Genomic DNA, 15,424 nt, shown 5'->3' with positions numbered 1-15,424 from the left:
AACATTTGAAAATTTTCATTAAAAAATATAGAGATCGGGGTGCCTGGGTGGCTCAGTGGGTTAAGCCTCTGCCTCGGGCTCAGGTCATGATCTCAGGGTCCTGGTATCAAGCCCTGCATCAGGCTCTCTGCTCAGCAGGGAGCCTGCTTCCCCTTCTCTCTCTCTGTCTGCCTCTCTGCCTACTTGTAATCTCTGTCAAATAAATAAATAAAATCTTTAAAAAAAAAAATAGAGATCATTTACATTTCATGCTTTCAATTGGGAGATGGTTAAGGGCATGTATAAAAAGCTTTATCCATGACTATTTGGAAAACAGCCCTAATACTACTGAGAACTGCTGATCTAGTCCAAACTCCTTGCTTTAAGATGAAGAAATTAAAGTCAGAGAATGAGAAGGAAATGATGGCTATCCTGAGATAGGGAATTATAAAGTACCCCACAAGGACACCTGGGTGGTTCAGTCATCAAGTATCTACCTCTGGCTCAGGTCAGGATCCTAGGGTCCTGGGATCGAGCCCTGCACTGGGCTCCCCACTCAGTGGGAAGCCTGCTTCTCCCTCTCCCATTCCTCCTGTTTGTGTTCCCTCTCTCACTCTCCTTCTGTCAAATAAATAAAATCTTTAAAAAATAAAAAAATATAGCACCTCACATATTACAAAGCACTCATATATCCACAAGTATAAGGAACTGCCACAAGGGAATCGGCAAAAGAAGAATGGGATCAAGCCAAGTACAGCCAACTGAAACCAGAGGCCCTGCTTTTATTTACCTATCAGGCTTCCGTGTAAGATGTAGATGAAGACAGAATTCCTCAGTTAAATAACAAAAAAATAAAGGATGAAAACCCCTACACTAGACCGTCACTAAGATTCTTTGAAGATGCAAAATGCAAAATACCATGAATCAACAATGTTAACGTTAAACTGAAGAGAACAGAAACAGTTATAGTTTTCACATCAGATCTAATAGTGAGCAATGAGAAAAAACTCTCTTCAAGTCCTGAGTAAGAAGAGAAGAATTAGAACAACTAACCAACCAATCAAAAGGATGCTGTAAGATTTAAGAGACTAAGCAAAGAACGAAGGTTAAAGGGTTTTCTAATCGACTATTTTATGGTATTTCTAGTATGTATTCTTCTAAGCAAGTAGATTATTTCTCTATATTCTTTTTTTTAAGTTGTTTCTTTTTTTTTTAAAGATTTTATTTATTGGGGCGCCTGGGTGGCTCAGTGGGTTAAGCCGCTGCCTTCGGCTCAGGTCATGATCCTCAGGGTCCTGGGATCGAGTCCTGCATCGGGCTCTCTGCTCAGCAGGGAAGCTGCTTCCCTCTCTCTCTCTCTCTCTCTCTGCCTGCCTCTCTGTCTACTTGTGATCTCCCTCTGTCAAATAAATAAATAAAATCTTTAAAAAAGAAAAAAAAAGGGCGCCTGGGTGGCTCAGGGTTAAGCCGCTGCCTTCGGCTCGGGTCGTGATCTCAGGGTCCTGGGATCGGGTCCCGCATCGGGCTCTTTGCTCGGCAGGGAGCCTGCTTCCCTCTCTCCCTCTCCGCCTGCCTCTTTGTCTACTTGTGATCTCTCTCTGTCCAATAAATAAATAAAATCTTTAAAAAAAAAAAAAAAAGATTTTATTTATTTATTTGACACAGAGAGAGAGAAAATATTTGCTAAATTTTTTTCATTTAGCAAATAGCATTGCTATTTCAAGTCATTATTTTGCATAGTGGTCCATCAAGCTGCAACATCCTAATTTATGTAACTCTTCTTATATTGTTGTACGTGAGTTTACCCTTTTTTTACTTTACAGATAATGCTTTATACCTAAAAGAGCTATTTTTTTCTCTTCAGCAGAATTATTTAAGGTGAATTTCCAGGAAAAGAACTTACTTCTTTCTATATAAGCCTTATACTCACTCTTCATTACAATGTAAGGTGTTGATTTCTTTAGTGTACACTACAGAGTGACACAAAACCTGCAAATTCCATTAGCTTTATTTTCTTACCTTTTTAGTTCATTTTTAAATTAGGACTGAAAAGAGTAGGAAATTAAGATCTGAAGAAGTGGAGAAGGGAACTTACATGGTCTGGTTCTAGCTGGCAGTGCCGAGCCAAGGCGTGAAGCAGCCTCTGAATGTAAGCTTTGAAGATTCCATGAATAACTTCATCATTAGTTTTGTACAAATGCTCCCCGAGTCGGTACCAAAAGTTAAAGGAAATTTCTACTACCTGTCAAATTGAAAAAGAGAAAAGGAAAAGAAAGTTAATTTTTGATTCAAAAAAGGAATGGCATATGAAGACAGTTTTATTAGTAGAACCATACAGGAAAGAAGATATAATCTAAAATAATACGAGTAGAACCAGTTAAGAAGCCACCTGTTCTCTAGCAGATTTATTACTATCCTACCCAACTATCTTCCAATGATAGGCCCCAAACTCCATTTATGATAACTGGGAGTACAGTCCCTCTTTAGCTGATAACTTCTCCAGCAACAGAAAGGATTCTGAATTTAGAGAAACAGATACAGAAATGGGAAGTCTCTTTTAAATATTTTTTTCTCAAATCAAAAATCATTTCATGTTTGAGATTAAAACACCTCTTGACAGGGGCACCTGGGTGGCTGAATCAGTTAAAGGGCTGCCTTAGGCTCAGGTCCTAATCCCAGGGTCCTAAGATAGAGCCCCACACGAGGCTCCCTGCTGAGTGTCCGCTTCTTCCTCTGCCCCCCAGCCCCATGCTTGTGTTCGAGCTCTGAGATAAATAAAATCTTTCTTTAAAAAAGAAGAAAAAGAAAAAATACCTCACCTCTTGACAGACAAACCATCCGCAAATCCCTGAACATACCAACCTTGTGTCATTTTTACTCACCTACTTTCCTGAGTGGGAATGAAAAGGAACAAAAAGTCTGGGACTTTATCCACAGCTTATCTTACTTATTGCACTATTTAAAGGAGTGATAATCATTACACAGTGTACACTGGGAGTGCTACTCCCAGAAATGTTTTGTGTTTCATCCAAATCTAGATACCCTCATGAGATCAAGTCAAACAAATAAACATTATTTGAATGTTTATTATTTGAATAAGAGAAAAAGAGATACAGGGCTGTGCTCCTCCCTTAATAAGAGAGGCCTATCATCCTTTTCCCATCAAAGATCCAAAACAGACCTATTTAAAATAATACCCAATTTGGGAGTTCTTTCTCACTTCTTATACTATTAAGAGGAGGTAAAACTTCTTGAATACACAAGAGTTTAAAAAAATCTAGCTTTTTTTTTTTTTTTAAATCTAACTTTTTAAAGAGGTAGGGTGTTGTAGAGATTTTGGAAAAGAGTAGACTTTTAAATCCTTTCAATCCCTTTCTCATTCTCACTCACAATTTGGAGAAAAAATTCTGGGTATTAGGACTGGTACAGTTAAGATTTTATGTGGTTTTGTTTTGTTTTTAGCTACAACTACAAAGTTCTAAAAAGAATAACTGGACCTAGAGAGGGGGCTCAGTTAAAAAGCTTTCTTCCTAATGGGTTCCCTGAGGTGCCTATAGCAGTCAGCCCGGCTAACTGGGTGAGAAAATAGAGAATAGAAATTTTTTTTAGAATTAGAATATTTCTAATTTTTTTAGAATTAGAATATTTAGAAAATAGTAAAGATTCTATAGAATAGAAAAACCCAAACATAATTTAGAAAGAAAAAACTAATACAGAGGAAACCATCACATCACACTAATTAAATATAAGACTATAGTCTCCCACAAATAAAAAGCTATGACACAAGGTGTCAATGGAATATAGGTAATACGCAGCATACAACTTAGAGAAAAATGGGTTTAGCATAATATAAACACTACCTCATATTGAGGATGTCCTGCACAAATAAGCAGCAGTTCCAGAGTTCGTAGGTCGCCAAGACCTTGGCCTGGAGTACAAACAATTTTTTCAAGAAAAGTTTCACATAGTTCAGTGAAAATACGGCAGTAATTCAGAACTCTGCAGATGAAAGAGTAATGAGAGCACCGAGTCAGAAATCTGTATATGTACATACTCACAGACATACTTAAATAAGTAAAAGGATCCTCAGCCTAAGGGACATGTAGTGATTATTAGCTACGCTGTATCAGAATCTCCGTAACAGCCACCTTTCCTTATAATATGTTTTTATACATATAAGCAAATGACTCATAAGTCAGTTCAAATTCTCAATTACTAAAACATATGAATAAAATCCTTATCAAATTACACTTGAGACTCCAAAGTTCATCCCTAATTCTTAGAGCCTTTTCCTTTGTGAGTGGAAAAAATTACTACTTTCTATGATTTCAACCTCTCCTGCATCCATTTTCCACTCCAGTTTTAGTCAAGAACAGAGCATCTTTAGGATGTGGTGTCTGTATTTACCCAGAATCATTAAAAAATCATGAAGGATGGAATCCAGGGCTACTGCCTTAAATAATCACTCACTTGTCTAAATCTTCACGTGCCACAGCCATGTGATACGCAGTCTCCAAAGTTAGGACTCCTTGAAAAAGCTGCATGGCTAATGGCAAGTTAGTCTCCACATTCTCAATGGCATAGAGAGCTGAGCACACACAATCTGAAGCAGCTTCGTGTAGGTTGGACGAGGTCTTATCCTGTTGCTGGGAAATGGCAGGAATAGGGAAATAAGATGTATGATCATTAAGCTGTAAACCAAGTACTAGCAAAACAACTATAGCCGGTTTCTGAACATGTACTTTAAATGCATAAAGCCTAAAAGGTCATGGCCTTCAACCAGATAATATTCATCAGTCTTCCCTATTTCCCTATATGCCAAACAAATCAGCCTTTTTGTACCCCATTCAGTCACATGACTTCTAAAATTCCATGGTTTTTTTTTCCCCCCACGAGCCCCTCCAAATGTAATGCAATGTGTTCCCTACCCTGTTTTAGTCTGTGAAAATCTTTCCCATCCTTTTTTGATATTCAAGTACTATTTAAAATGAAAGGGTCTGGGTTGTCTGGGTGGCTCAGTTGGTTAGGCGCCCAACTCTTGGTTTCACGTCATGATCTCATGGCTTGTGGGACTGAGCCCCACGTTTGCTTCCACACTCAGCACCAAGTCTCCCTGGGATTCTTTCCCACCTCCTCCCCCTCTGATCCTCCCCTCACTGGCACACATTCTCTTTCCCTAGAATAAATAAATAAATATTTTTTTAAAAAATAAAAAATAAAATAAAATGAAAGGGTCCAACAAGTCTCAAATACTCACACCTACCTAACACATCATCATAATATTTCAGAATACCAAGGTTCAAAAGAGATTCTTAAAGCTTCTGGGAATGAGAGACGGTAACTTTGAAAGGAGCAAATCAGTTATTTAGATTCTCATTAGCAATGATGCCTGCCAGTATATGAGAGAGAAAGACCTTGGAAATCTTGAAAGAAAATTGAACCTAGAACTCTATACCTAGTTAAACCACCAGTTAAAAATAAAAGCAAAATATAAATATTTCTCAGGAATACAAAAACTCAAAGTTTATTTCCCACATATCTTCCTGAGGAAGGTATCTGAGGACATTCAAAAAACAGTTAATCCAATCCAGAAGCATAGTAAAGAGGTTTCAGAACGACAGCTGGAAAGTAGATCTCAAGAACAATTGGGACAAAATGGAGTAGAGTTCAAACATTGAGACCTTCAGGGTTTCTATTTAGAAGAGTACAGTTGAGAGAATGGATAAATTTAGTGAAGGCATATTAGTCTTTTATGAATAATAAAAAACAAGGACATTTAGAATTGTTAGGAAGGAGCTATACAAGCAGGGTTGGGGAACACAAGGATAAATGCAAATTATTCATTAGATTATTCTTAGGTTTACAGGTGGATTCAAAAATACTTATTATTATCACTCTGTTTTAAAAAGTTAAGTAAATGGGGGTGCCTGGGTGGCTTAGTGGGTTAAAGCCTCTGTCTTCGGCTCAGGTCACGATCACACGGTCCTGGGATCGAGACCCGCATCGGGTTCTCTGCTCAGCAGGGAGCCTGCTTCCCTTTCTGTCTCTCTGCCTGCCTCTCTGCCTACTTGTGATCTCTGTCTGTCAAATAAATAAATAAAAATCTTAAAAAAAAAAAAAAAGTTAAGTAAATGTCCATATTTATTCTTTTGTATATATATCCAGCATTACATTTGTAAAAGCTTTAAAAAAAAAAAAGAACTATGGGAGAAAAGGCTATATATCTGTAACAGAGATGTGGTCCAAATATAAAGCAAACTAAAATATGGCATGATTTTGAACCACTGAATGCATGTAAGAATGAGAATATATTTGACTCTGACTCTAAAACCACACTTCTGTTAAGTGGCAGAGGAGTCCTGACACTGGATCAGTGGAGAAGATAATATAATCCTGTTGCACTAGTTCGCTTGTTCCTTATCCTTATCTTAATTTCCAGAAGTAACCACTGCATTGAGTTTGACATGTATTCCAAGCTGCCCTCCCTTCATATGTAATCAATCATATTCATAAATTTTTAAAAAGATTTATTTAGAGAGAGAGTGCACATGCACGAGGAGGAGGGGCAGAGGGAGAAGGAGAGGGAGAGGGAAAGAGAGAATCTCAAGCAGATACCCCATGGAGCACAGAGCCCAAAGCAGGGGTCAGTCTCATGACCCTGAGATCACGACCTAAGCTGAAACCAAGAGCTGGCTGTTCAGCTGACTGCACCATCCAGATGCCCCTCATATTCATAAATTTTTAAACAAAAGTGGGATATTAATTTATTTATACTGACTACTCTTCCAAAGACATGAGACAAAGACAGTGAATAGCAAAACAATTACCAGAGTCTAACTTTTCTGTCTTAGCTCCTGATGCAAGAAAGCAACATAAATACACTAACAACAATGAAACACCAAAATGCCTCCTAGAAGAATGTGCTTTCCTTTTCTTTAATTCACAGCGATATCAATCCATTATCCATTATCATGCTACCATCTTCTAAATAACAGTGCACCAGCATATAACCAGTACACACAGAGCTTCTATACTAATACGACTTCATGGAAGGAGACTATCCATGAAAACGAGACAATGTCACTCTCATCTCCAAAGACCTGATCAATATGTACTTGAGACATTGCTGTTTCTTGTTCTAAAAACTAGTCTTATTCTATGCACTCAGTCCTATCTACCAAGACAAAAGAATGTATTACTAGATACTATTATTTTAAAGCTTATGGAAAACATGCCCAAGTATATAAAAAGATACTACTTTTTATCCCATTTATCTCAAAAGCCTCAAATCCAACCTGTACATACCATGATGCTTAAGTAAACTATCACAACTACAAAGACAATATTCTGATCTGTAATTGTCTCAAAGACTCAAATGACCATTATTCTATTTTTAAAACAAGAAAAAAACCCAATGGTTTTTTACTTGTTTAATATGTAAATCATTTATCTACATGTAAAACTGCTTTCTTATTAAACTTAATTATATTCTATTCTGAGTATTAATACTCATACCTTCATTTGATACTTGGTAATAAGGAAGAGACACTGCCACTTTCTTACTATACAACTTTCAATCACTATATAGAAATCTGAAAACACTACTATGTCCCAGAAGGTTAGTTACTACTGTGACTACGTGGTAAAAATACTTTCATAAACAAAGCCATTACTTACCAAAACCTCGAAAAGGAGTGCTAGTAACTTATTGTTAGCCATGAAGTTACTGTCCAAAACTCCTAGGTTAAACCAACTTCCTAAACAGCGAAAGACCTTCATAAGCATTTTCTCATCTGTTCCTGCTTTTTCTACACAGGTCATCTGAAAAGAAGGAAAAAAAAAAGTTAAAATAATGCCAAACTTTATATTTAAGCCATTATTACAATCACCTCTCAGGTATAATAATGAGAAGGAAAATAATACTAACAGTTAAGTGCTTTCTTTTTTTTTTTTTTTTTTTTAAAGATTTTATTTATTCATTCGTCAGAGAGAGAGTAGAAGCATGGACAGCTGCAGGAAAAACAGGCAGAGCAGGCAGAGGGAGAAGCAGGTTCCCTGCTGAGCAAGGAGCCCGATGGGAGACTCAATCCCAGGACCCTGGGATCATGACCTGAGCTGAAGGCAGACCCTCAACGGACTGAGCCACCCAGGCATCCCAAAAGTGCTTTGAAAGTACCAGATGGTGCTCTCAATACTCTTAATTCATTAAACCCCACTAAAACTACAGTCAGGTACTATCTCCACTTACTCAACTGGGAAGTGGAGTACACAGAGACTGCAGACTTGCCCAAAGATAGTTCTGTTTCAGAAGTAAGGGTTTCTTAGATCCCTCTTCTGCATTAATGTAATCTCACCAAAGAAGTACCTTAAAGTAATATTCATCTACACAGTTGATTTTATAGAAAAACAAGATAGTCCTACTACTGTAAGTCCCCATATGAAAAGCTGATGTTTCAGCTTCTGCGCTTGAATACTCCAGCAAATATACCATTCCACAGAAAGTGACACTACTATAAATATGGTAGGTTGATAAAAGAGATAAAATGAAAAGTCAGATGAAAACTCAGTTTCTCTTTGCGAATTATGTGATGTATATTTTTTCCAAAGTAAAGTGTAATCCAACTTTTTTGGATTTAAAAAAATGTCTAAAAATAATTTCTACAAGCAATGGGTCAGAAACATCATAATTGCCGTGGGGTTTGGGAGGCCTGTGGTGGAGGCATGGGATTATAGAATCCCACAGTGATCTAAATGTTGACTCTTATACTTCTAGGTAGCCATGCTCCTCCTATATTTACTGTATCAGGCAATTATGATTACGTTCTTCTCAATTAGTTTGAATTGTACTGAACTGAATTGAAATGAAAGAAGAGGGAAGCCTGGGTGGCTCAGTTGGTTGAGCGGCTGCCTTCGGCTCGGGTCATGATCCCGGCATCCTGGGATCAAGTCCCGCGTCAGGCTCCTTGCTCAGCGGGGAGCCTGCTTCTCCCTCTGCCTCTGCCTGCCTCTCTGTCTGCCTGTGCTCACTCTCTCTGACAAATAAATAAATAAAATCTTAAAAAAAAAAAAAAAAAGAAAGAAAGAAATGAAAGAAGAAAAACAAGAATGCTTCAAGTACATTCATGGCAACCACACACATTCTTGAGTCTTTGAAGCTCTGGATGTGAAATTACACAACTGTTTTGGCCTTTATACTTCCTGAATGACATTTCAGTTTACTAAGATATGACGTTTACAAATGGAAGGACCAGACCATACATTCTAACTTCTGACTCAAACTTAGGAACAGAATTTTGGAAAAAGCCTACATCTAAATCTAATTGCTTTGAAGAGAAAAAAAATTCTGCTAATTAAATCAAACACATACCATAAAGCTTCAGAACTAAGAGAACGTTACCTTGAGTTCCTCTTTAAAAACTGTATTGTTAAGAACTCTGTCTCTTAAAACAAGGCCTCAAAGCTGAAACATAAATGCCAGAAGAGTTCCCAGTAAAAATACAGCAGAGGTAAATAAGAATAGATCTTGGATTAACAAAATGAAGAATAAATGAAGGGAGAAAAATATATTAGAGGACAGGCTCAAAAGTTCAACACAATGTTTAGGAATGGCTCCATTCTAATAGACCACAAAAGTATAATACTGACAAAATGGGATGGAATAGAATGAATAAGAGGAATGTGGGGGAAACAGCCAGCCTCTTTTCCATGGCAATTCTGGACTATTTCATTTTCTGGGTTCTGTAACATGACAAGCTATATGACAGAATTACAGACCTTATTAAGTACCACTGGGACAAATTTTTCAGATTTCATTACAACAAATCAAGCTATTGCCTGTTGTCAATTATGAGGAAGTGTTAAGTCAAGCATATGCCTTGGAAGTCCAAGTGGCTGCTGCACTTGACCACTGTGCCAGTAATGATGCCTATGAGGATTGCGGTATTGACCGGATTCTTTTGGCTTCACTTCAGTCCTTACAAAAAGAAAATAACAAGCTCAGGTCCCTTAACTCAAGTCAGAGTCTGAGAACCAAAGCTTCCACAACCGCTCTAAATGAGGTTCTTATTTTGAGTAGCTCCAGGGCTGATATTCATATGCATAATTTGTGTGGCTTGCTAAATTATAAACAGCTGCATTCACAATCTCAACAAATTTTCTCATGCGAAACTTAAGAAATTGTAAAACATGGAATTCTGAAACTTGAAAAAGAGACATCTGGTGTCTGGACCCTAATGGAACAGATAATCTTGAACTCCCAAATTACTGAACTCTTACCAGTAGATGTAGTGTGCCTTCCAGTGTCCGAGAAGAATAAGCTTCTTCAGTTTGAAAGCCCTGTAATAACCTCCTCTGAGACAAGTGCCTTCACAGGGGATGGGATGCCCAATCTCTTCAAGACTTACCACAACCATTTCCTGTGCCACCACACCTATGGCCAAATCTTAGCATCTTCCAGGGGGGACAAGTATATAAAAGAGGAAATAACTTATCAAGAAAACTGTAACTTTGCTAACATGTATTTGAAGAAACCTGGGGAACATACATGGGAATGATTTTAAGGGTATCGGACCATGGGAGACTGAAATATACCACTAACTTGAGTCAATCTCATTGACATGAATGTACTTCCTAGAGATTCTGGATTTAATGAGTACATGGCACCTCTGGGAAGTACCCAGGAAAATGAAGAGTACAGAAATCTAGGACCTGGGAGCAAATCTGCACCTTCTTTTGATTATTCTTTTGAGAAACACCTTCTGGCTTGCTACTAAACCTTGGTAGAAACTGAACATCTATTCACAGGACATCAGGTGATCACAAGGCCTGAGCTTCTCATCATGAACTGAGTACTGTCTGAACTACCTAAATATGGGCATGCATAACAGCAACCTATCATCAAACACAAACGGAATACAAGAAACTGAGTTCAAAAAGGTATAAGAAAGCTGCATGCGCAGGTAGGTCAGATTCCTTTGACAAAAACTCTTCTTGCATTGATTCATTTCCCTCAATCCGTGCCTACTGCCTCCTATCTCCTGGATGTTTCTTATAACCTAGATAACTAAAGAAGAAAACTCAAGCCCAAATTACAGAATGATGTACACAACATGCTGGTACCACCTGAAGGTGGACAGCTGCAGAATTACAGACCCATAAGGGCAGTGAAGGACAGTGAGAGACAGTGGTTGTAGTGAAAGGACAGTGGTTGAAGGAAAATCCTAAAGGGCAGAACTTCAAGCAATATAATTGGTTGTCCACCATGTATGGAGTGAGAGGTGACCCAAAACATGGATCTATACTTATTTATGGACAATTTTCAATGATTTGGACGACCAGATATTTGGAAGAAGCATGATTAAAAGTTTGGTGACAAGGAATTCTGAGGCAGAAGTATGTATGAATGGTATATAAATAGGCACAGGCTGTGGAGAAATTTCTGTCCTGTGCGAATACCCACCAAAAGATATCCACTATAGAGGAATCTTTCAACGACAGATGGACAAAATGAGAAACTCTATAACTGCAGCCTCTTTCCCCAGCCACCTTGCTCAAGGGGCTCATAAACAAAATGGCCATAGTAGCTGGGATAGAGGTTACACAAGGATTAACAAGGACTTCCACTAAGTAAGTTAAAAACTAATGATGAGTGTCAAATCTACCAGCAACAGAGACCAATACTAAGTCCCTAAAATGGCACCATCTACCAAAGGACCAGGCTGATTGATTACATTGAACTTCTATCACAAAGGAAGCAGAGATTTGTCTGGAAGAACAAGACTCACAGGAAGAAAGAGACTTATATGCTGGATATGGATTTGCCTTCTCTGCTTGCAGTGCTTCTATCAGCACAGTATTAATCACAGGCTCACAGAATGTCATATCCAATCATAATGGCATCCTATGTAATCCAGGAACTCATATCAGAATAAGGGAAATACAGTAATGAGCAACTCTGACCTCTGTTGGAGATTTTGGTCCCCAAGGAAGGAAAGCTTCTACCAGGAAATACAAACATGATGCAAGTGAACTGGAAGATAAGTCAACTACCTGGAAAATATGGGCTTTTTATGCCACTGAACCAATAGGAAAAAAAGGGAGGAGGGTGTTAATCTGTAAGATGGGAGTTACTGATCCCAGTAACCAAGGAAAAACTGAGTTCCGGGGCGCCTGGGTGGCTCATTTGATTAAGCTCATTTGATTAAGCTTTGGTTCAGGTCATGATTCCAGGGTCCTGGGATGGAGCCCCACGTTAGGCTTCCTGCTGTTTCTCCCTCTCCCGCTTCCCCTGCTTGTTGTGTTCCCTGTCTCTCTCTGTGTCAAATAAATAAATAAAATCTAAAAGAAAAAAGAAAAACTGAGTTCCTCCTACACAATCGAAGCAAAGAGTTCTCAGTGTGGAACCCACAGAATTTTCTAGAGAGCTTCTTAGTACTTCCATGCTTAACAATAAATGTTAATGGAAAACTACAGAAGCAACAACCCAAAAAGGCGGGATTATTGAGGGCTCATACTCTTTGGGAATGAAAGTTAGGGTCACTTCAAAGAGTAAAGAACACCAACCAGCTAAGGTTCTGACCAACGCAGGTGTCTTAGTCCATTCAGGCTGCTATAACAGAGTACAATAGGATGGGTGGCTTACAAACAACAGAAATTTATTTTTTACAGATTTAGAGGCTGGGGAAGTTCAAGATCAATGTACCCCCTAGATCCAGTGTCTGGTGAGGACTGGCTTCTTGTTTGATAATCAAGAACCTTTCATCTATGTTTACACATGACATAAGAAGGAAGGGAGCTTTCTGGGGTTGGGGTCTCTTTTATAAGGACACTAATCCCATTCATGAGGGTCCCATATTCATGACCTAATCACCTTCCAAAAGCCTCTTCTAACACTACAACGTCAGGCACTAGGTTTCAACATATAAATATATAAATTGGGGCTGGGCACACACACAAATATTCAGTCTACAGCAACATATAAATTTTGGTGGGGGGAAAGGGGAGACACACAGATATTTAGTCTATAGCATCAGGGGAAAGATGAAATGAGTTGTGCAAGAAAGCCATACATATGAATTATAGAACTCCTGTGATAAATACATACATGAGGGCTGTAGTAGCTTTGCATATTTCTTCTTTGCTTGTTATGCCATTGCATATGAGTTTGTTTTTTTTTTTTTTTAAGATTTTTATTTATTTGAGAGAGAGCATGAGAGAGAGAGAAAGAGTGGGAGTGCACACAAGCAGGGGAGAGGAAGAAGCAGACTCCCTACTGAGCAAGAAGCCCAATGCAGGCTTCAATCCCAGGACCATGAGATCATGAACTGAGCCAAGGCAGATGCTTAACCAACTGATCCACCCAGGGGCCCCTGCACACGAGTTTAAATGTATGTGAAAGAGTTAACCAAACAGAAAGCTAAGCTAGTCGAACAGGAAGACTAAGGCTGGCTATAGATATATTGTGTCCCAGCACCAAATTCACCCTTTTAGACTACTCTGTAAAAATGGCCCTTTAAATATTTTTTCCTATGCCAAGCAGCACTGACTTTTTGTCAGAAGGCCACAGGAGAGAAACAAGAGGAAAGGAGTTCTGCTTCCCAGTGTTAGCGTGCTCACTTGGTAGCCTTCTATAGAACGTGCAGCTCCTCTAGCCCCAGACTCTTATTTCCTCTGGTGCCTGACTCCTGCAGGGCACTGGCCACCAGCTTCCCTGGCATTTCCCCCACTCTCTCCAATGGATTTATAGCAAAGTGCTTCTGGCTCCTAAAGAATTATTTCTCCAGCACCGGATTCAGTGTGCTCAGTTTCTCCAGTGTCTGCAGTACATAGTGGCCAGTGGCTTCCTCTGGTACTGCCACACCAAGGTGATTTTGTGGCAAAGAGACACCTTCCCTAAATAGCTTTCTGGGCTTCTTAGAAGACAGATTTCCAGCAAGTTCAAAAAGACTAATTTTCAGCAGCACAGAGTGCCAAAACGACTTCTCCACAATACTGTGCCTTCTCTAAATAGGGTCCGGATCTCAGCCCTGGGAGGGGGTAACCTCCTCCTCCCTTGGGAACCCTATCTCAGCCTTGGGGTTAATGTCTGCTCCTTCTATCTGTTTTATGCCTATATTCTTTAGAGCTCTCTTTACTTCTTACTAGACAATCCCTCATCACTGTAACCTCCTGCTAGAATTAATCACTCTATATTAAACACTCCTACATGCTACTATGTGGTTTCTCACTTCTGACTAGATCCAGACTGATACTAAAAGAAACCAAGGATTATAGATCTGGGGCAAGGAGGTAACAAAGTGAGTATTAGTCATTTTTTTGTTAGGAAGGAGAGAAATGCTCTAGTGGCCAAAGTTATAATATTTTAAGCATCAAAAGAATGATTTTACTTGAGACCCTAAATCAATGAAAATCCATGAGTCCTAACACTCCATAAAGAGAGGTCAGAAAAAAACAGAGACACTTGAGGCAGATTTAAATCAAAACCTTATTTTGCAAACAGGAAATTAAAAAAGAATTTAAGATTTATAGTGCCTTTCTAGTAGAAGAATGCCAGACTACTCCCAAGAATGCTGACTAATACATACACAGAAAAAAATGACAAAATTATTAAAATATTATTTTGCAAACCATAATGAAATTATTAAGACAATGATTACCAACTAGAATTTAAAATCCTTAGGCAGGGGCACCTGGGTGGCTCAGTGGGTTAAAGCCTCTGCCTTGGGCTCAGGTCATGATCCCAGGGTCCTGGGATCGAGCCCCACACTGGGCTCTAGCCCCACACTGGGCTCTCTACTCAGTGGGTAGCCTGCTTCCCTTCCTCTCTCTGCCTTCCTCTCTGCCTACTTGTGATCTCTGTCAAATAAATAAATAAAATCTTTTTAAAAAAATAAAAATAAAATCCTTAGGCAAAAGTTGATATGGAATTGAACATTTTTATTCTACAAACTACCATCATACAAATTGCATTGTAAGAAGGAAAACAAACTTTATAAATGGAAGAATCAGACTGTCATCATCCTAATCTAGTTAACCCTAACATCACTAATGGAAGGTCACCCAAAAGTATTTTCTCTTCTGACAGGATGCCACGTGAGGTATCTATGATGTATTCCAGTAAAAAATGTTTAACCTTTTGGGGCATCTGAGTGGCTCAGTTGATTAAGTGTCCGACTCCTGATTTTGGCTCAGGTCATAATTTCAGGGTTCTAAGATCAAGCCTAATGTCAGATTCTGCGCTGGGCATGGAGCCTGCTTTAAGAGTCTCTCCCTCTCCGCACCACCCCCTTAAAAATTAATAAATAAAATTTTTTAAATTCTTTAACCTTTTAAAATCAATCATTAAGACTTTCTCAACCAGGATTCTAGAAAGAATAAAGTCTTATAGAAAATGATTTGGGGGTGCCTGGATGGCTGAGTGGGTTAAGCCTCTGCCTTCGGCTCAGGT

General features: G+C 38.8%; 1 protein-coding gene across 3 annotated transcripts in view; it reads right to left on the bottom strand.

Annotated features, from left to right (window-relative positions):
- Nucleotides 1-15,424, bottom strand: part of LOC111152071 (transportin 3) — an 87,218-nt gene that overhangs the window by 37,404 nt on the left and 34,390 nt on the right. For all 3 annotated transcript variants that reach the window (XM_022510361.1, XM_022510362.1, XM_022510364.1), the window contains 4 exons: nt 7,657-7,800; nt 4,450-4,625; nt 3,840-3,978; nt 2,075-2,221 (listed from right to left, as the gene is read on the bottom strand). In XM_022510361.1, the coding sequence (XP_022366069.1) occupies nt 2,075-2,221; nt 3,840-3,978; nt 4,450-4,625; nt 7,657-7,800 (606 nt within the window). The remainder of the gene's footprint in view (nt 1-2,074; nt 2,222-3,839; nt 3,979-4,449; nt 4,626-7,656; nt 7,801-15,424) is intronic.

Source organism: Enhydra lutris, unplaced genomic scaffold (genome assembly GCF_002288905.1).
Source record: "Enhydra lutris kenyoni isolate GAN:26980312 unplaced genomic scaffold, ASM228890v2 scaffoldscaffold27, whole genome shotgun sequence".
NCBI lineage: Eukaryota > Metazoa > Chordata > Mammalia > Carnivora > Mustelidae > Enhydra > Enhydra lutris.
Note: the sequence above shows the minus strand (reverse complement) of the source record. Positions and strands in the feature narration are given on the sequence as shown.